At 44.5% G+C, this 21,148-nt stretch overlaps 3 protein-coding genes across 3 annotated transcripts; 2 read left to right on the top strand and 1 right to left on the bottom strand.

The window, feature by feature from the left end:
• Window positions 1–195: 195 nt before the first annotated feature.
• Window positions 196–3,443, top strand: dhfr (dihydrofolate reductase). Its single transcript, XM_070904566.1, has 6 exons — window positions 196–373; window positions 496–545; window positions 1,663–1,768; window positions 2,222–2,345; window positions 2,647–2,762; window positions 2,906–3,443. The coding sequence occupies exons 1-6, from the start codon at window positions 282–284 to the stop codon at window positions 2,985–2,987; spliced, it is 570 nt and encodes a 189-aa protein (XP_070760667.1). The 5' UTR covers window positions 196–281; the 3' UTR covers window positions 2,988–3,443.
• Window positions 3,444–11,239: 7,796 nt separating this feature from the next.
• ankrd34bb (ankyrin repeat domain 34Bb) lies at window positions 11,240–13,052 on the top strand. The gene is made up of 2 exons (XM_070904886.1): window positions 11,240–11,442; window positions 11,552–13,052. Exons 1-2 carry the CDS (start codon window positions 11,240–11,242, stop codon window positions 13,050–13,052), a joined length of 1,704 nt encoding a protein of 567 aa, XP_070760987.1.
• A 3,448-nt stretch (window positions 13,053–16,500) lies between these two features.
• fam151b (family with sequence similarity 151 member B) lies at window positions 16,501–20,780 on the bottom strand. The gene is made up of 4 exons (XM_070905018.1): window positions 20,660–20,780; window positions 17,506–17,665; window positions 17,194–17,411; window positions 16,501–16,640 (listed from the first exon to the last, which is right to left on the bottom strand). The coding sequence occupies exons 1-4, from the start codon at window positions 20,778–20,780 to the stop codon at window positions 16,501–16,503; spliced, it is 639 nt and encodes a 212-aa protein (XP_070761119.1).
• Window positions 20,781–21,148: the final 368 nt, after the last annotated feature.

Raw genomic sequence — 21,148 nt, forward strand, 5'->3', positions numbered from 1 at the left:
ACTGTGCAGAATAGTAAACAAGTAAACAGTTAATCTAAGACCAAATATGAAAAAAACCCCAAAACAAATAAGAAGACATTGAGGAAGTTAAGCTATGTAACGCCAGAAGATGGCAGTGATGTGCCGACATGTCGTCAGCTGCCATAAATCCTGAAGAAGAAGAAGAACTCGTCACTTCCGTTTGGTTCCGCAATATCTGCTGGCGGGAAGCTGTGGGGTGATAGTACGCAGCTAATAACAGAACTCTCTGGTTGTGTTGTGTTGTGTCCACTATACTCGCAATGTCCCGCGTGCTGAACGGGATCGTGGCGGTGTGTCCGGACCTGGGTATCGGGAAAAATGGAAATCTACCCTGGCATCCTGTTAGACTCAAGTGAGTCCCGTCGACAGACGCAGGTTTTGTGGGGACTCTACTGTGAATGTTGTATTACTGAAAGCTTCGAGTGAAGGTGTTAGTAATATTTACACGACGAATTCTATGTTCTTGTTTTCTAGTAACGAATTCAAACATTTCCGAAAGATGACGTCGACTCCGTCTGTGACAGGCAAGTGCACCTTGTTTTTGGGGCTAATTGAAGTGCGACAGTCGCGGCTTCCCCTGGTTCAAAGGGCGAAGTTTTATTGGTCACAGTGAACGTAAAACTACCTGGCATTATACTCGTGTCACCATTACTGTTTATATAATATTGTTTACCAAGGCCAATGTCGTAATTTATGTTGCATGTGGGTTTAATTTAATACAGGTAATAGACCTTTTTTTTATATTAAAGCTGAGTTCAAGTGTCGTTGTGCTGCTCTCGCGAGAGTAACACCGTTAAGGTACACCTGCAGGTTTATGACGGTGTTCCGGTTTAACGACGTTAACAGGCCACTTTCAGCCGAATGTTTCTGTTGTTGTCCAAGTTACGACTTCCTGTTTTTAACGACAAGCAACGTTCAAAACGCGTGTTAGCATGCGACACGTTTCCCCTCAAACACTCAGTGTTTTGATGAAAAACTAAACCAGGAGGCTTTTACGAGGACAGCTAGCGTCACGTGTCCTCGTAACTACGACAACACCTGACGCATTCGGCTGAAAGTCGCCAGTTAACAGGGTCGCACGTGAAATCGAAACACCTCGAGGCTATGCCCTTAGCATTGCACCCTCCCATAAAAAAAATTGCCTATGCAGGGAAAAGCCTGCTTTTTGATGACGGCAGTTTTTACATGTCGGTCTCAAGTCATTTTAAAGTGGCAACGTGGCGAGGCTGAAACCTAGAAACACTTCTGCAGCCATTCCAATGATGCACAAGTCCCAACTGAATGCTGCCCGCCATTTTAACGTAAAGGTAACGCAGATGACTTAATTATCTTCTTGTGCACAACAAAAGTTAAGATCAGTTTAATGAACAGGAAACGCGTTGTCGAGGAGATTCTTCATGACACAGCTTGCCGTAAAAAAAAAAACAAAAACCAAAAAAAAAGTCTCCCTATATTTCCAGTTTATACATAAAGCATGTGAGCAAATTGGAATGAAAGAGTTTAACATCTTGTTATTCCAAGATTGTGAGCTCTCAGGCATTATTAAACAGGCAGGAGAATAACATTTAATATTACAACTAGTAAATGGCGAAACTGATGAGAGAAACCAATTTAGTAAATAAATTAATTCAAACCTTGCAGGCAAGCAGAATGTGGTGATCATGGGCAGGAAGACGTGGTTCTCCATCCCAGAGAAGAACAGACCTCTGAACAGCAGGATCAACATCGTCCTCAGCAGGGAGCTCAAGTACGTGTCGCATGCAGTGAGAGAAAGGGAGAGATTTATACAAGTTACTTATATACACATATGATACAAAGGTTCCTTTGGTGATTATTAAACGGGCAAATAAAATTATGGATGTTGGTTGCAGTCATTGATTGGTGTTTTGTTGACAATTGCCGTTACCATTAATTGGGCTTTTATTGAATTAGACTGACCAACAGTACTGATGGCACTGGAGTATAACACAGTAACACAGACGGAACCCAATATCCAATGATGTACCTAAAAATAATAATAATAATAAACAATACGTTGCAAAAACAAGAGACTTTTAAGTACGTTGATGGCCACTTAGCAGGATGTTCTGCTCAGGAACCTTGACGCCCAGCCTAAAGGTGCTAAAGTGGAAATGTTCAGGTGTCGCATAGTTCTTAACCGTGACCTGATTTGTCTTGATGCCAATTCTCCTCCTCCCAGAGTGCCCCCTGCAGGAGCACACCACCTGGCGGCCGACTTCAGCTCAGCTCTCAGGCTGCTTGACACGGAGCTGGCAGACCAGGCAGACCAGGTCTGGGTTATAGGGGGCAGCTCTCTCTACAAGGTACTGCATGGAAACGGCCAGGCTGTCCCACAGCTGCTCACAGATTTTGGGATGTTTTGTTTTTTTTTTTAAATCTGTAAAAGATTTTTGACGCTTTGATGTTGGGAATTTTGAATTGGAGTCTTAATAGAGAACTGCTACAGAAAGTGACCATTCTCAAATAAGCAATGTCCAAATGTTTTAATTTTACTGTCATACTAGTCACAGCCGTCCATTGATGGTCATGGCGAACCACTTCAGGGTGAGCTGAAATTACGCACGACACGTCATTTATGTTCTGATTTGCTTTTGGGCTACCCAGGAGCTGATGGAGAGCCCGGGGACCAGGCGACTGTTTGTCACGCGCATCCTGAAGCAGTTTGAGTGCGACACGTTCCTCCCTGAAATCAGACCAGACAAATATCGCCTTCTGCCGGAGTAAGATCAGCAGGTTTATTACAGTAGTTTTGGCCGTCATTTATTTCAATTATGAAAATATTGTAATATTATAAACCTTTCCCATTTTTTTTGTGTGTTTGTATGCGAGATGGAACATACAGTAAGGCTTCTTTCTCCTACAGGTTTCCAGGAGTGCTACAAGAGCAGCAGGAGGAGAATGGCATCCAGTACAGATTTGAAGTCTATGAGAGCATCGAGCAGTGAGGAGGAATTATTTTTTTTAAAAAGTCCAGCATTTACATTCAATCTGGTGCCCAACGATTTCAAGTGACTTGCACAGTTGGCGGGATTTCATACTATTTCTTCAGTGTCTGAAATCGGGGTTAATTTCAACTCTTAAGATTCCTACTGTAGAGTTATTCACAGGTGGGGAGGATCTGGCAACAGGTTAGCCTCCGTCTCCTCAGTAGACTCCGCTGTGGTTCCTTTCCGGAGTGAAAGCACGTACGAGGAACAGATGTGACTCTAGTTATGGAATCTATTTGATTGTGTTGCGGCCGTTCCACCTGTCATGTTCCGCTGTACGGTCGAGTCGGCGTGTCAGTTATTTGTAATGGTTGAACTCCATTACAGTTTCGATTGATGCACATATCCAGGTAGTTCTTTGTGACCACCAGGCACGACGAATAAAACCTTCAAGTGCAGGTACAAGATTTTAAACTTGGTGTCTGACATTGATTCTCCCCCCCCCCCCCCCCCCCCCCAAACCAGGTTGAAAAGTAAACAATTGAATATAAGTGTAGTCCATTTACCATGAACTTAACATGGCAACAATATCCACAATGAAGGCTTGTGTGTGCAGATTACAGGGTGTCTCCCAGGTAGGTAGGCGCAAAGGAGATTTTAAAATATGACGTAATAAGTAATGTGTTAGAAATGACAATGTACAGTCTTGGAATGCAACAAAAGACATTCAAATAAATATCAAAAATTTTTGCACTCTACAAAAAAAACTTGGAAATAAAGTCCTGATTGGCTACTGAGTCTTAAAGCCTTTGGATGCTGGGCACATTTCAACAACATCATTTGTTCCAAATACTTCTTTCTTTACAGAGATCTTGATCTCTCAGCATTGAGGAGCTGCATAGCAGAGTGTGCAAAGACAAACATCTCTTACAGTATTGCCGCACTTTAAACGCTCAGAGAACGGTACTCAAGACTAAAGGTTAGTTTGTAATACGCACCCTTCCCCTTATGCCTTGGCTCAGCCCTCCTATGTTTCATCAGCCTCGGTTCTCACGACGGTTCGCAGTTCGCAAGCCTTCCGTTCTCAAGACAAAGGACTCATCCGGTAAAATCCCTTTGAGAGGTCTCTCAAGAGTGTCTATGTGGTCTCACTTCCAAGGGTTAGGGTTATAGCAGCATAACTAGGGGCTGGTCCAGGCAGGCCTGAGCCAGCCCTAACTAAGCGTTTTCAAAAAGCAAAGTTTAAAGCCTACTCTTAAAAGTAGAGAGTGTGTCTGCCTCCCGGGACCCAAACTGGGGGCCGGTTCCACAGGAGAGGAGCTTGATAGCCGATGGCTCCGCTCCCATCCCGCAAATGCTCAGTTGCAGCTGTAGCTGTGGTGGTGTGCATAATGCTGCTTATCAAGGTTGTGAAGTGCAAAAAAGGAAATTCAAAGATATAAAGTGCGTAAGAAAAGTATCATGCGCTGAAGCAACAAAGCAATCCTTGGTGCGTAATCCAAGACCCACGAGGTGTAATTGTGCCGTAAAAGATAGCACCTTGATAGTGGTTCAACTTTGTGGCCTTCATCTGGAAAGCTGTGAGTGTTACTATGCAACAGAAAGAAGAAAAGGAAAAAAAAGAAAAAAGCTTGAGATTTAAGGCTACAGCCAATGCAGCAGACGAGCATCTGGGCGTAGGATGGCAAGGATCCGACTGTGGAAATGTTGCATGAGATGTTAATTCCCAATGACGGTTTATCATAGTGTGGCGATTCATCTGGTTTCCCTCATTCCGCAATGGGATGCCAGAAGCCTTTTTGCAAATGATCCAGAATTGAAGACACACACATAGTCAAATAATAAGCCAGAAGTTCTCTACGTCGGAGAGACCTGGCTGAAAGCCAAGGGTGTAGGCTGGAAAGTGGTGGTGGTGGGGACATAAATTTGGTTTAAAAAAGTCATGCTCTGGCGTACTAGGCAGCAAATCTGCAGTGGACTGGAGCGTCTCCAAACGGCATGCAAGAGCATTTATCCCCCAAAAGGTTTGACTTATCAAATGTAGTAAGTGGTCCAGCCCTACACAAATGTGGCACATCCTCTAAAATCTGCAGATTCCAAAAACGTTAGTATCTGCACTCTATGATCTTACTGTCTTAAGTAATGTTTGCTCAGCCAAAAAGTGTGATTTTTCAGAACTGGTTTGCCGTATCGGCGGTGAATGAGACGCCTCTGAGCCCGCTGTGGTCGACTGCAGGACAGCAGCAGTAACTTAGCTTGGAAAGTAGAGACACGGGGACTGAAGGGGATGAACTTCCTGTTTATCAGACCACAAACGAGACAGGAGGTAAGTTGGAAAAACAATAGATGTGTCTGGGGACTGGGCCTCGCTGATTACCAGTACAAAAACACACACCTTTATTCACTGGTTTTGGTGAAACTCCATCATTTGACAATACACACTGATTTCTGCGGGTGTAAAGGAATCATTAACTGGAGTCTGGAAATCTTTGCTTTACACACGCGGCGCAAAGACCCTTTGAACAGTTAAATGTTCATTCCTTCATTTGATCAGGATGCGTATCAGGATTGTTTTGTGCCGTATCATTGATACTGTTCACACAGGCCTATATCATATCAACTGTATTACCCTCAGGCAATTATGCTACTTAGCATGTACTGTGGCGTGCTCAACATATTTCATTCTTTACGTTGTATTCAAGTGAAAAAAAGAAAAAAGACATCAAGATATCAAAATGTAGTGACTTTAGACTTCAAGCTCACTAACTCGAGGTTTAAAAACTTGGACTTCCCCTGACAAAGATTATGGCTCGTTGACACCTCAGCATTCTAGGAGTACACAGATGTGTTCCAACGTTTTTGGGGGTTTTTTCATCTTGGCAGAAGGAATCTGTCACCGACTTCATGACTCCAACCGCCTCGGATTATTACGAGAAAAACTCACCAGGACTGCGGTGGACTCCATCTTCGCCGTGGAAGAGATGGCAACACGCTCCGTCACAGGAAAAAGGGGGGATTCTCGGGCAGAAAAGACAAAGCCTTGACGAAGTGAAGCTAGTGATCGGTAAGCATGCCAGACTAGTTTTGGGTTGGGCACGCTGCTATTATAGCGGCTTGTTAACACACAAAAAAATGACGGCCTTCAATGTTTTCATTATCACCCCCACAGACAGACAGACAGACAGACAGAGAGAGATAGACGTAGAGACGCAGACAGACAGACAGGCAGAGATGTATGGCAGCACTAGCAGTAGAAATAGCAGCTATAATTATAATAATACTGGAAATATGACTGATAATAGTAGTTACAGCTGTAATAGTAGCTGAGATTAATAATAGCAGCTTTAATAGTAACAGAACTACGACTAAACATAATAACTGTAGTGATGAGAGTCAGGGAGGCCCATGGCAGCAGCACCCAGGCGTACCAGGACCACGATCCACAGCAACCTGCAAGACGAGAAAGCACAAAGAAACTCCGGGGAAGATATAAAGTTAGTAACATGCATTGGACTGTGATGAATGTGCAAAGATGAAGAGGGAGAGGAGGAAAGCTCAGTGCATCATGGGAAGTCCCCCAGCAGTCCAGGCCTATAGCAGCATAACTAGGGGGCTGGTCCAGGCAGGCCTGAGCCAGGCCTGAGCCATAAGCAAAGTTTTAAGCAAAGTTTTAAGCCTACTCTTAAAAGTAGAGAGTGTGTCTGCCTCCCGGACCCAAACTGGGAGCCGATTCCACAGGAGAGGAGCTTGATAGCTGAAGGCTCTGGCTCCTGTTCTGCTTTTGGAGACTCTAGGAACCACAAGCAACCCTGCATTCTGGGAGCGCAGTGCTCTAGTGGGGTAATAGGGTACTATGACCTCTTTAAGATATGATGGTGCCTGACCAGTAAGAGCTTTGTAAGTCAGGAGAAGGATTTTAAACTCTATTCTAGATTTTACAGGGAGCCAGTGCAGCAAAGCTAACACAGGAGAAATATGATCTCTTTTCCTGGTTCCTGTCAGTATACCTGCCGCAGCATTCTGGATCAGCTGGAGAGTCTTCAGGGACTTATTGGGACAGCCTGATAATAAGGAACTGCAATAATCCAGCCGAGATGTAACAAATGCATGGACTAGTTTTTCTGCATCTGTTTGAGACAGGATCTTCCTGATTTTTGCAATGTTACGGAGGTGAAAGAAGGCAGTCCTTGAAGTTTGTTTTACGTGGGAGTTAAAGGACATGTCCTGATCAAAGACAACTCCGAGATTCCTCACGGTGGCGCTGGAGGCCAGGGCAATGCCATCTAGGGTAACAATATCCTTAGATACTGTGTTTCTGAGGTGTTCAGGGCCGAGAACAATAACTTCTGTCTTGTCTGAGTTCAACATCAGATAATTACAGGTCATCCAGGTCTTTATGTCCTTAAGGCATGCTTGGAGCTTGGCTAACTGATGAGGTTCTTCTGGCTTGATCGATGAATATAACTGGGTATCATCCGCATAGCAATGAAAATGTATGGAGTGTTTTCTAATGGTATCTCCTAAAGGAAGCATATATAAGGTGAATAGTATTGGTCCAAGCACAGAACCTCATTAACTGACTTTGGCGTACATGGAGGATTCATCGTTAACATGTACAAACTGAGATCCATCTGATAAATACGACTTAAACCAGCTTAGTGCGGTTCCTTTGATGCCAATTACATGTTCCAGTCTCTGTAATAGGATATGATGGTCAATGGTGTCGAATGCAGCACTAAGGTCTAACAAAACAAGTATAGAGACAAGTCCCTTGTCTGATGCAGTTAGAAGGTCATTTGTAACTTTCACCAGTGCTGTCTCTGTGCTATGATGAGTGTATATCTGTATGCAAGATTTGACACGTGAAATTACAGGGGTTTACATGGGGTCCCAATAAATAAGACACCTTGTGTCTCTTTTTCTTGACGTCCATGATGCTGATCCAGACTGCTGAACTGTCTGTAATTTCATGTAATGTTAACTACGGAAACCGTTTAGCCACGCCTTTATCAAAGAAGGGATATCTTACGGTAGGGTATTCATCTGATTGTTATAAATCTGTCTATTATAAATTATGCAACTAATAGAGATAAAAATGGGAAAGGAACAAGGATTCATTTCAGCAATGGAGTAGAGTCGGCTGTAGATCTTACCTTGGTGTCAAGAGAAGAGGTGCCGAATGATGAGAGAGGCACATAAGACACAGACAGACAGAAGGAGATGTATAGCAGCACCAGTAATAGCCATGGCAACTATAATAATAACTGGAATATGACTAATAATAGCGATAACAGCTTTATCCACTTCCCAAGGTCACTTGGGAAAAGAGGGTCCGGTTAGTCTCACAGCTTCAGACAGAACACAAGGCAGCAGAGGGGGCTAAAGACTTTCATTCACACTTTCATTACAATACGCACATTGAAAACAAACGACATCTGGCTTTTCAGCCCACCTTTGAGCGTGGACAACGTTGGTGTGCCGGTTAAACCGCGGAGGTGGCAGCAGCGAACCCCGCCTTCAGAGGCGGACAGCGCGTCAGTATGGTGGAGTATGGTGTAAAAATTGTGCTATGTAATACAAAGCCCCTTTTCTATAGAAGAGCAGGAAACAGGAAATCACAAGCTGGAATAGATTCATCAGTACGAGGGAAGGAATAGTAGAATAACGTTCACACATAGCAGAAGGACACCGGGCTGGATATCATAACCTAGCAAATTTTAAAAGTCTAAATCCTTCTCAGTCAGCCCATATATTCAAGGGACTTATTTTCTCAGCCTTTTTTTTTTTTTTTTTCTCCCACCGTCTGCCTTCTGAATATGCGATACGTCCGTGAAGCGAGTGAAGCGCTCTGTTGCGCAACCCTCTGCCACAATAAATCCGTCTGCAGCCTTGAACTTTCCGGTGACGTCGGTGGCACCATTGTCATTCCACACATCTGACAGTGCGAACATCTGAAAGTGAAAAAAGGAATGAGTCTTACCTGCGCAAGTGCTTCACCAAAAGACCAGGGCGGCTGCCCACAATGGAATGTGCTGCCATTGGCTCCGCGCTTCCCACTTCTCCGCTGCCATAGGCTGGCCTTTCACTCCCATCTGACGTATATTAGCCTTCACTCGCCCGCTTTTCAGCAGTCACTCCCCTGCGCGGATGTCTGCTCTCCCCACTGTGTGTGTGTCTCCTCAGCCTGTGCACTGACGGTGACCTGTCAGCTGGGGGGGGCGGGGGTGGGGTGGGGTGGGGGGGGGTGGTGGTGGACCTGCGGACCTGCCGTTTGAACAACTTCCACAGCAGTGAAGAATGAGATGCGTTCAGGTCAGTTTTGCGCGCGCAGGGGACCGACGATGATTTGCAAGTGCAGGAATTAGCCTTCATTTCAACTACAGCCGCTGTGCTTTAAAAAAAAAAAAAAATGTTGTGGACATTGTTTAGAATTATGTTTGTGTACTGGAAGGACAGGCAAGCAGTGGCAGGTTTGACTCACTTTGTCCTTGCGTGGTTATTTCTGTACCTTTTCAAGTCATTGTTTTGAACTGTGCTCCTGCGGCGAATCGACAGCGGTATTCCAGGGCCACCTGTGACTGAATGGGTTTCCTATGTCAGCCTTCAACTTGACTAGATCTATAAGTAAGTAGCTCTTAACACGTACATACAAGTACATTGCCACAATGCTAGCTCAGTCTCTTACTCGGGAGGCATGGGATGAAGAGCGCCGTCTGGCCTTTTTACATGTGCGAGTGATGAAATGTTAAGGAATGACATTTTCTCTGCTGCCTCTCTCATTAGCTATTCTGTCTGTGGTTGGGCGCTGGTTGAAGGCCATGCCTGGCCCCTCAAAGGAGCACAGATGGGGGGGGGTTTGAACGTCATCCTGCAGAAAAAGGTTAAAACCGGCTGCTCTTCACACAGGATTTTAAAAGATTTTTTTTTAAAAAGTACTCCAGTGATTTAGTATTAAAGTTGGGGGACTCCCAAATGTTTGGTTCCTACATTTTCCAGCATACATTTCAGAGGGACGTACTGCGACACACTTCATAGCTGTTGGTTTCTTTGCAGATTAAGATTTTACGCGCAAAAAAAACGATGATCAGCTTCTAAAACATGACGCAATGTTATCGTAGATTATAGGTTAGGTTAAAAACAGCATTCATGATGATAATCCAATAATACAGTGTCTACGTGCATCATTTTATGTTTTTGATTAAAGCTGCACCAATTTATATCATTTTTGAAAACGACCTGAAAGTGAAACAGCAGGACGTGGGCGGGGGTGGGGGGGGGGGGGGGTTGGTCTCTTGCTAGGCTAGGCTACAGTCAAATCATGAACTGAAGTACGGGAGGATGTCACAGTGTGTACACTGAAAAGTACATTACTTACTGTACCTACTGACACACACACACACACCTACGCAGTTAAAATAAGTCATTGGTCACAGCTTCAGACTTGGATAAGAGAAACACAAGGCCACACGCACAATAAGCTGCAGACGTGAATGCAGGCAGTCCAAGAGAGGATGACGAACACATTGTGTTCTCATGCCTGAAGCTGGAGGGAGGAGGGAACAGAGGCGAAAGCAATTTATCGATTTTCAGATTTGGGGAAAATTCTCCTTCCTCCCAGGCTGCCATCGGTTTGCATTCACGTCAGTGCGCCGCGAACTCTTGAGACGTTGACTATATGTGTGTATGACGGGGGGGGGGGGGGGGGGGGGTTAGTCCTGACAGAGTATTGTTCTCTGTCAGGACGCTCTCATTGGTACAGGAGTAGAAATTCCTCGGTATTTGAGATAATTGAGAAATACCCAGAATTCCCTCAAAGCGTCTGAGGTGACTAGGTCAGGCCCTCTGTGATGTTGACACCAAGGTTTCTTGAAGCTGTCCGCCCTCTCCGGCGAGGGTCCACTATCCAAGTCCACTATCTCTGGTAGTGGTCTTGGTAAATAAACGGCACAAAGAAAATGAATGAAGGCTATGGTTAAACCGCGGCTGGTTGGGGAAGGTGTGCTGGTGGCCCAGCAAGAGGGACCTGGTCAGGCGCTGGCAGCACAGGCATATTCAGTTCAGTCAGGAAGCTTTGAGCAGGAAAGCAGAACTTGTGATAACGGCTGCACTTAAAGTTACGGGTCATTATGACCGACAGCTGCCCACCTGACGGACTACACCTGAGAATTTAGTGTTCCTCTTCTTCTATTGCAGGTACCTTCGCAGCAAACAAGCGACGAGCCTTCACCAAAGACACCGGAGGTGGATTAGAGGCAGCCACGGTCCTTGCAATGGCTGAGTCAACCGAGGTTCGAACAGATGGCAATTCTCTGCTGAAGGCTGTCTATTTGTGTCGCCTGCGCCTGACCCGACTGCTTTTAGAGGGAGGGGCCTACATAAACGAGAGCAATGAACACGGCGAGACTCCGCTTATGGTGGCCTGCAAGACGCGCCATACAGACTCACAGAGTGTACCCAAACACAAGATGGTTCGGTATGTTCTATCAGGAATACATGCATGCTATTGATTCTTGAAAGCATGTGTTTTCATTTAGGATGACTGGTTTCCTGGTGTAGTAAATGTTATCTCTACTCCCCAATAGGTATCTTCTGGAAAACGGCGCTGATCCAAACATCCAAGACAAGACGGGGAAAACAGCTCTGATGCATGCATGCCTTGAACAAGCCGGAGCTGAAATTCTGTCACTCCTGCTGAGCAGTGGAGCTGCCCCGACTCTGGAGGATCACGCAGGCTTATCGGCATTGGTTTATGCTGTCAATTCAGGCAACAGGGACGTCCTCGGGGTCCTCCTGGATGCCTGTAAAGCGAAGGGTAAGGAGGTTATCATCATTACCACCAACAAACTGCCGTCTGGCCATCAGATGTCAAAGCAGTACCTCAACGTCCCTCCACCTCCTGACCTTGAGGAGCGTTTGCATTACACCCCGACTTCTTGTTGCATGTCTCCATATGAGGTCCAGCTACGGATTCCTCCACAGGGCTCCTCAGCAAGTGCTTCTCCCCAACTTGGTAGCCCCCTTCTTGGCCTCAGGGATCCCCAATGTTTAGGCTCGTGGCCTAGCCTAGTCACATCTCGACCAGGTTCTCCAATCCAACATCCCAGTCCTTTACGTGTTCCTGGTGTGGATAAGCGACTCAATCTCCAGAGGCTACACTCCGAGCAGTGGTCCAAAAGTCCTTCCCTGCTGCTCCAACAGAGCCAGGCGTCCTCTCTGACAGAGGAGCCAGTGGAAATTACACCTGAGGAGGAGTTGTCCTTCAAAGTCAATGGCCTCGCCTTCCACGGAAGACCCCCAGCTGTTTCTCGCCACCACAGCATCGACGTCAAAGACACAACAGGGCTTCTGAGAGCACTAGAGAACATGTCAGGAAATGAGAATAGGGGAGGAGCTGGAAGAAGAGGCTTTGGTAGAAAAATGTCATACGACAGTGCCGCAAGTTCACCACATTCTGCTTCCCACCCAAACTTGCATCAAGACAGTCTACCCTTTCCCCACGAATCCAGTCCTGTGGATGAAGATTCCTCTGACTGTCTCAGACAACTGAATGTGTCCAGTCTGCAAAATGTGGTCCATCGGCGGAACATTGGCATTGAACACTACAATTCGGACTCTCAGTTACCACAGTTTGGCAGCCGAGACTATAGCTCCAAGAACGGAGGTGGAACTGGAGCAGGACCAGAAAGGCACACACTGGTGAACAGCAGATCCTCCACTCTATCAGGATCCAGGGAGTCCTTGGAGAGCTCCGTCCAGAGGCGAGGTGTTTCTGGGCTGGAGCGGAGAGGCTCAGGGGCCCTTCTTCTGGATCACATTGCCCACACTCGCCCCGGATATCTACCTCCTCTGAATCCCCATGCTCCTATACCAGATATTGGGGTCAGCTCTAGCTTTTCCTACCCTTTGAGTGGAAGTAGCAAGACATTGAATGGTGTTCTTACAGGACCAAAGCCGTCTATTCTACCCTGTGCTCCTGTTTGCCCAAGGGATCTAAAAGCCAAGAAAATGCTGTGGAGACGCCACTCAATGCAGAGTGAGCAGATAAACCAGCTGGTCAACTTCAAGGAAACCTTCGGCCACTAGAATAAAATATTGCATGTATCAGGAAAAAAAGCTTACCAGTTGCACACATTGCGGTACTATATCTATGATACCATCGCTGATGCCAGTTTATGTGCACTTTTAGAACTAAATACAGTTCAGCCTGATTGTATCGTCATACCAGCCACATGGACCGATTGAGCTCTACGTAATGTAAAGAATAAAACATGTAACTTTAGTGTGAATATTTGCATTATCGGGCTTGTGATTGGCAAAGGACAGAGCAACCGCCCCCCTCCCAGGTGGTGTATTGTTTTCATTGCAACGACTCTCTGTACTTTCATTGTGACTCCCAGTTTTTCGAGCTTTTTTTTGTGTGGCTGGACATAATTGGTAGTGTCTCGAAATATGAACGAGGCTTTATATTAAGGTCCTTGTAACAAGTGTTAGTTAACAGGTAATGAGGCCCTTATTAACAGTAATAAACTACCAGAAACACTGAATAACAGAGTTTGTAATGCTTTTACGAGCAATTATACGAAAAGGCACAAGGCTTTAATGAACATTCTTAAGCAGTCCATAAATCTGTCCATAAAAATAAGTCTGGCGCCCCCCCCCCCCCCCCCCCCTTCCACTATCTGCGTGTTACTACCTTCAAAGTCCCTGTCGTTTGGATCATCCGTGGTTTGAACGGGTCCAGTGAGCTCCTCCAGACCTGAAGTACAGGCGGGCTTCACCTCCAGGACGCCGATGATCAAGTTATGTTCGTCTTTTTTTTTTTTAAACAGTAAATGTTGTAAAATCACATCCCCTCAGACGCTGTTTTGCAAACGGCACCGCCTCTGCATCCTGGGCTTAGCGCCACCCAAGACGATTGTGATTGGTTTAAAGAAGTACAAAGAAGCCAGTGTGCCCCCCCCCCCCCCATCCCAGAACGACAATGGGTTGAGCCACCAGACCTGTCTCCAAAGTGTCTCTGTATACTGTAAAACTTTTCCAAAGCTTTCAACCTCTCATTTCTATCCTCAGTGGAGGGAGCTGCTTAGTTGTAATGGAATTGTATGGAATCCTGGTCACGTGATATCAGGTGGTCGTATATTGGAGAGAGAGATGGGAAGTTTTGGTCTGGCGTTCACGAGACAGCTGATGTTTGTTTGTTTGTTTGTTTCTCTGTGTTCATTAAGACTGTTGTCCAGGGTCCTCGCCGTTTCAGGGACCTGCAGATAGAACGTAGCTAGTAGTCTGCAAGACGCATGGTTTTTGTACGTGGTCCCTGACAAATAAATGTAGTAAAATAAGCAACCTAAAAAACGGCCCAGCCATGTGTGGGAGCCCCACTGGGATGCTTCTGGTGGTCACAGTTTGTAGTCGTCGGGGCTGGGGTTCATCATCCACCATTTGCACCCGTTGGCTGCAAGAGCCCCTCGAAAAATGCCGTACCTCCCTCTCTCTATCCTCCTCTTCACTCATGAGACGTGGCGCTCTGCGTAGCACAGCCAATCTTTTGCGCTGTCGGTGGAGGTTGGTCTTTACACGTGCTTCCCGTCAGTCCTCTTCTATCCCCTATAAGTCCACCTGCGACCACAGGACCAAAATTCCAACAACAACGAAACAATCTCCCTGACAACCAAGCATCAGCATCGGGGCGTTGCGCTCGTGATTCAGACAGAATTCGACAGCACCATTCGTCGCGGCGTCTCCGCTCTCTGTGACGAAGAAACGCAGACATTTGCCAAAGGGGTTTGAGACTTGACTGGGACATTACAGAGAGCTTCGTCTTTGAGAATGACCTTGGATCAAAGAAAGTACAGAGTGCAGAGTTGAATACACAGCTCAAGAGACATCCACCTCCAAATCTACTGGTTTAAAACCAATTCTTTGTGAATTATATTTTCAGCATTTTTGCAGCATTAACAGCACAGTGTGTACTTAATTCTAGTTATTAAAGAAGACCATGTATTCTATACAAACACATAAATAATATACACATGACCTAAATTTGGAGTGCACTGCATATCACTGTTGAAATAAATAGCAGCCTGCACACAGGTTCTTTTCCAGTTAGCCGTCTTTGTGTTGTAGTTTTCCTTTTGAGAAAAACCCTCTCAACTAAATTGTCAATCAATAAATCTGCATCCTGAACACATTCTCAGTGTCCATCATTAACCAGTATTAAATGATATCATAGAAGTCTATAGCTCAATAAACCTTACACTGAATATTTGAGTGGCTTTGTGTCAGGACGTGTGATGTAGGTGAAAACCGGTTTGCTTTGGACTTTTTCCTCAGCGCTTTATCTTCAGAGAGCAACGAGGAAACGAGTGGTGATCAGCTCCCGGAACAGCAGTGCGACTCTTGGCCTCTCGCTTCACGGCAGCATGTGCAAATCCAGCTGTAAGGACACTGAACGGTTGTGGTTTATTGAAGCAATTCTGGTTCTACTTTATTATTGCAAGCCCTGTACAACATAAGTCTCAGAGCATTTCTGGAGGGCAATTTTACAGTGAACTTAACATACTGAACATCCTCGTACGCCATTTCTAACATCCCTGTAATGTGTGGCATTTTGTGACTTTTCTCAACTTTACCTAACTTCTCATTATTGTGTGTATTATAAGTGTTAGTGTAGGTGGTGGAATGTAAGTATGTAAGTACATTGAAGAGTTTGTAGGTATTTGTACTTCCGTACCACTATATGCTTACTTTATACTTATACATCACATCAGTAGTAATGATCCAATGATATATATAATATTCATGGGGGCAATTTATCTGCATAATGAGTACGTTCGCCTTGCTGCAGTGATGTACAGGGGGTACTCCAGGACCCTGTGACACTACTGTTGGTGAGCAGCGGAGCGCATTTGGGATCACCCCCCCCCCCGATCAGCGACGCTGGGTCACAGATGAAACGGGCATGGAACTTTCAACCAGAGAGGGCAGCAAAACACTTTTAACACACTTTTAAGCCTAAGATTTATCTTGCGACCCCAGGTTAGGACCCACTGCTGCTGCATGATTGTTGGTTGATGGCAGTTGAACCGAGTTTGGCAGAGACGAGTTCCGCTTTCCTCTCTCCACTCAGGGGGGCGGGGGGGGCATCAGTGCGCTGTCAGAGTCAAGAAACCACAGCCAGACGCCTTCTCAGTACGTGTTTGCAGTCTCTGTCCCTCGACAGTCCGGCAGGTCGTAGTAGATCCTGCTGATGTCCACGTGGTCTTTGTAGGGCAGCAAGTCCTGTAGTGTGAACTTGTCAATCTGGCCGGTCCACACTGTTAGAGTGTACCTGTGGACGACAAAACAAATTAAAAGTACATACAGCTACAACATATCACATGTTTGAACCTTTACTGAATTCCCTGTGATGCCAGCTGAGGTATTTTGACTTTTCACTTAACGCAGCCCAACAATGACAGGACAGGTCATGTGTAGAAGTCCAGCACTGGAACCTAGCGGAGACAAAGTAATGCTGACGTCTCTGCGTTGACAATCACCTGTCTGACTGCTGCAGCAGCCACGTGAGCTGCGGGAACGACTGGGCCAAGAGGCCTGCACGCACTGGGAAGGTGACCGGATGTTTAAGGCCTCTGCATACCTCCTCCATCACGTGCACCATATCCCAGCTGTAACCTGAAAGATATTACGACAAAAGACCCAAATCAATATGAGCCACGCTGCGCTAGGTGACATCATTACCATGAACACACACACACACACACACACACACACACACACACACACACACACACATTGTTGTTCATCTGGACTAAGTCCCACATAGACCTACAAAATGGGAATTACTCCTCAGTTAAAAATAGTCCCCGACAAGTGTACGATTCCCTCCCGTTTTAGAGAAATAAGGCATTATTAGTTTTGATCTTTTCACAGGATTTGAAAATGATAAAAAAAATTCTAAACATTACCAGCCTTAACCTTTAACACCATTGTCAGAAATACACTATATATGGCAAAACCAGATCATTTCAAATATAGCTAATAAAAGCTGTGAAACTTAAATGGCACAAGTACATAAAAGCTTTGTAAAGCAATATTTGTGATACGATCATTGAATAAGATGGTGAAGTGAAAATCGAACATCGACCAAACCAAAGAGAGAAAAAAAAAAAAGGTTTCTCAGGAGTTGGTAGACCAAACCAGAGCCATGTAAACACAGTGTCTTCACCTGGGTTATCTGTCCCAGCAGTCCATCCTGTAGTCCACCCAAGAGACAGCACAGTGTGAGCGGGGAGGGTTCTCACAGCAGAAAGGAAAGCCTGAGGTTCCAGAGGTCTGGCCTCTCCCCCAGGACCAGAGAGGATGTCCGCATTGACCCACACGGGACGGCTCTGCTCGGCCAGCACCTCTTCCAGCAGAGCCACAGACGGAGACACCGCCTCCAGGCTCCGTGGAGAAGTACACCACAGTGTTAGCATCACACACACACATATACACACACACACACGTTACTGAGGAAGGCATATAAACTGGGTCTCACCTCTTAAAGTCTAGTTTTATTCCCTTGCTGTGCGCCTTCACGCTGTCCAGCCACTCCTCCAGCGTGATGTCACTGTCTGTGTCTGGGGGGTGTGCCATGATCGGCTCTCTGGGGTCACGACCCCTCATGATTATGTCGGCCTCAATCATATGAGCGGGGCCTGAGGGTGAAAGTCGTTGCTCAAAATGGTCAGTGAAGCCCTCTTGATTTTAAGGATTTATCTATATACATATATACATATATATACACAGTATATATATATACAGTTGTGTTCAAAATAATTGCAGTCCAACATCACTAACCAGATCAATCGCTGTTTTTGGTAGAAATTATATTTCTACATGGCAAATAATTTACTAGTAGGTGTAGTAGAGTAATAGAAAACCAACAGACCCTGCTGATTCTGTGTAATTGAATCATCAATTGAAAGGGGTGTGTTCAAAATAATAGCAGTGTGGAGTTCAATTAGTGAGGTCATTCATTCTGTGAAAAAACAGGTGTCAAATATTGTACATGCTGGTTATAGGGCATTTCTCTCTGAAAATCTGAGTAAAATTGGTCGTTCCAGACATTGTACTTTGATTAAAAAGTTGATTGGAGAGGGGAAAACATATAAAGAAGTGCAGAAAATGACAGGCTGCTCAGCTAAAATGATCTCAAACACTTTGAAATGGCAACCAAAACCAGAAAGACGTGGAAGAAAACGGAAAACAACCATTCGAATGGATCGCAGAATGGCCAAAATGGCAAAGACTCAGCCAATGATCAGCTCCAGGGAGATCAAAGAAGGTCTGAAGTTACCTGTGAGGACTGTAACAATTAGAAGACGCCTATGTGAAGCCAAGCTATCGGCAAGAAGCCCCCGCAAAGTCCCATTGTTGCAAAGACGACATGTGCTGGAGAGGTTACAATTTGCCAAAGAACACATTGACTGGCCTAAAGAGAAATGGCGCAACATTTTGTGGACTGATTGTTCTTTTTGGGTCTAGGGCCCACCCCAAACACTGAATTCAAGCCACAGTACACTGTGAAGACAGTGAGGCATGGTGGCACAAGCATCATGATATGGGGATGTTTCTCATACTATGGTGTCGGGCCTATTGACCGCATACCAGGGATCATGGATCAGTTTGAATACATCAAAATACTTGAAGAGGTCATGTTGCCTTACGCCGAAGAGGAAATGCCCTTGAAATGGGTGTTTCAACAAGTCAACGACCCCAAAAGACAATAGAAAACTTGTGGGGTGACATCAAAAATGCTGTTTCTGAGGCAAAACCAAGAAATGCAGAGGAATTGTGGAATGTAGTCCAATCGTCCCGGGCTGGAATACCTGTGCACAGGTGCCAGAAGTTGGTCGACTCCATGCAACACAGATATGTGACGCAGTTCTCAGGAACAGTGGATATACAACTAAATATCAGTTCAGTGATTCACAGGAAAGCTAAATCTTCAAGCACTTTTCAGTTTATACAGTAAATGTTTGAGTTTGTAAAGAAAAATGCAGACACTGCTACTTTTTTGAACAGTCTAATATTCCCTTTTTCTTCCCTTTCTGTAAAGTAATAACAAATCTGATACATTTTCCTTCATGTTTTGATTTGGAATAGAATGTGCAGTGTTCCCAATGCATTTGTGTGTATGGAAATAAAAGGCTATCATAAGGGTTTTGAGCTTTACTCACTTTTTTAAACACACTGCTATTAACACAACTGTGTTTTATATATATATATATATATATATATATATATATATATATATATATATATATATATATATATATATATATATATATATACACACACACACACACACACACACACACATATATACACATATACAGTGCTTAACAAATTTATTTAATACAATACAAATTTAATGTATTGTATTTATGTATTGTTATTTATTAGGCAAATAACAAACTGGAACAACTAAATAGTCCTTATTCACATATATTAACCAAAAATCTTAATATTCTGTATGACCTCCTTTGGCCCTGATAACAGCTTGCATTCTTGCAACCACAAAACAAATGTTTCTGTTCAGGAATGCAAGTAAGTAACTGTAATTTGGCATCTCAATCAAAAAATAATAATGTGCTTTACTATTTTTTTCTGCTTTTTTGTAAAACAGTAAATTTGAGAATTCATGGATAACAACAATAATTATATTTTAGCATTAAAGATATCATTTTGATCAAAGAGCTTGGCGTGCACATACTGGTGGATTAACCATTACAGAAACATCAAATATTTTGGTCATCAGCAATACTGTTCATTTAGGGCAGCGGTGGCAAACACCTTACACTGGGTGGTGGTCTAATACATTTGTTAAGCACTGTATGTATATATATATATATATATATATATATATATATATATATATATATAAAATATAATATACATGCATTTAATTAATTTCTGTGAGGAAGACAACTAAATTTAAGGGTTATTTTAAATCTTTTATTTATTTATGATAAAGCCAGGCTGCTTGGACTATAAAAACATGTGTATGACAGTGAAATTCATAGAAAATCATAATGCAGAGAACTGTGTTCAGAAAAATATAAGGGAAAATCGTCTGATACATTGCAATATCCACAGGAAATAGCCCACTCAGAATTTCATACAAACGGCTAGTTTTACACGAACTTCCTGCAGGTATTAAGTTCACTATTTAGGTTCACTGCACGGTTAATTGTTCTGTGCTGTACCACGCACTGTGGGGGTCTATGGGGGCACCTTTCAATACCATGGCCGCCGTGAACGCAGCATTTTCGTTGCCGGGGACTTTACGGAGGAAGGAGTAAAAAGCCTCAGGGAGCTCTTTAGAAAAGACCGGCATCTCTCCGGCATGACAGTTAGCTAACCGTTAGCATACTCTGTCGTAGCCTATGACGCTTCCCCATGACTCACAGCCGAGCAACAGCCTTGACAATGACACTCAACTGACGCACATACAGACAAACCAGCGATGAACTCAGACGCGCGTTGCTTTGTTCGTGTTTTTAGGTAATAACGAGTGGGGCAGAACACGATAAACGTCTATGTACGTTTTGGAAACAAGTACAATGGTGTAATTATTATTTTAGTTGTCATGAAAACCGGAACATTTGAGCGGTATATGATAAACGAAGAACGCGGTGTGAATCCACCTGTGAGAGCCTCCGTCAGCCTGCTCCTGCTGTTGACGGCGTGCGACCACCTGACCTCGGCTGCGTCCCTCTTCTTTATCTGACTCTGACTCAGGAAATACTCCAGCGTCTGGTCCGACATCCTCCCTGCGAACGAACACCTCCCCTCGCAGTGCGGTTTCAGTTCGGTTACCGAACATAAGTTAAGACGAGTACACCGAGGAGGTGCTGGAATGTCAGATAGCTAGGCTGCTGTAAGTGACACGGAGCGTGGCTTTGCGTTAAAAGTTCACACACGTCAGGTATTTCTGGCTGTTTTACCCTTTAAATTACAAGCGACGTAAACTGTAAAACATCCGGTTAAATCTGAGACAGGGTAGTGAGTCAATTAAACTAATGAGTCATCTTCCTAGCCCATTAAACGATTGAAATAATGAGCTTGAAGGGCAAGTTAGCGGCAGGATCATCTTCTTCTTCTTCTCTGATTTAATGGGCACCGCAAACCAACGT

This window comes from Enoplosus armatus, chromosome 4 (assembly GCF_043641665.1).
Source record: "Enoplosus armatus isolate fEnoArm2 chromosome 4, fEnoArm2.hap1, whole genome shotgun sequence".
NCBI classification, from domain to species: domain Eukaryota; kingdom Metazoa; phylum Chordata; class Actinopteri; order Centrarchiformes; family Enoplosidae; genus Enoplosus; species Enoplosus armatus.

Coding starts and splice junctions, on each gene's coding strand:
- dhfr (XM_070904566.1), top strand. CDS start 282: ATGTCCCGCGTGCTGAACGGGATCGTGGCGGTGTGTCCGGACCTGGGT. Junction 546..1,662: donor GTCGACTCCGTCTGTGACAG/GCAAGTGCACCT, acceptor CAAACCTTGCAG/GCAAGCAGAATGTGGTGATC. Junction 2,346..2,646: donor GGGGCAGCTCTCTCTACAAG/GTACTGCATGGA, acceptor TGGGCTACCCAG/GAGCTGATGGAGAGCCCGGG.
- ankrd34bb (XM_070904886.1), top strand. CDS start 11,240: ATGGCTGAGTCAACCGAGGTTCGAACAGATGGCAATTCTCTGCTGAAG. Junction 11,443..11,551: donor CCCAAACACAAGATGGTTCG/GTATGTTCTATC, acceptor ACTCCCCAATAG/GTATCTTCTGGAAAACGGCG.
- fam151b (XM_070905018.1), bottom strand. CDS start 20,780: ATGTCGGACCAGACGCTGGAGTATTTCCTGAGTCAGAGTCAGATAAAG. Junction 17,412..17,505: donor ATAAAACTAGACTTTAAGAG/GTGAGACCCAGT, acceptor TTCTCCACGGAG/CCTGGAGGCGGTGTCTCCGT. Junction 16,641..17,193: donor TGCTGGGACAGATAACCCAG/GTGAAGACACTG, acceptor AATATCTTTCAG/GTTACAGCTGGGATATGGTG.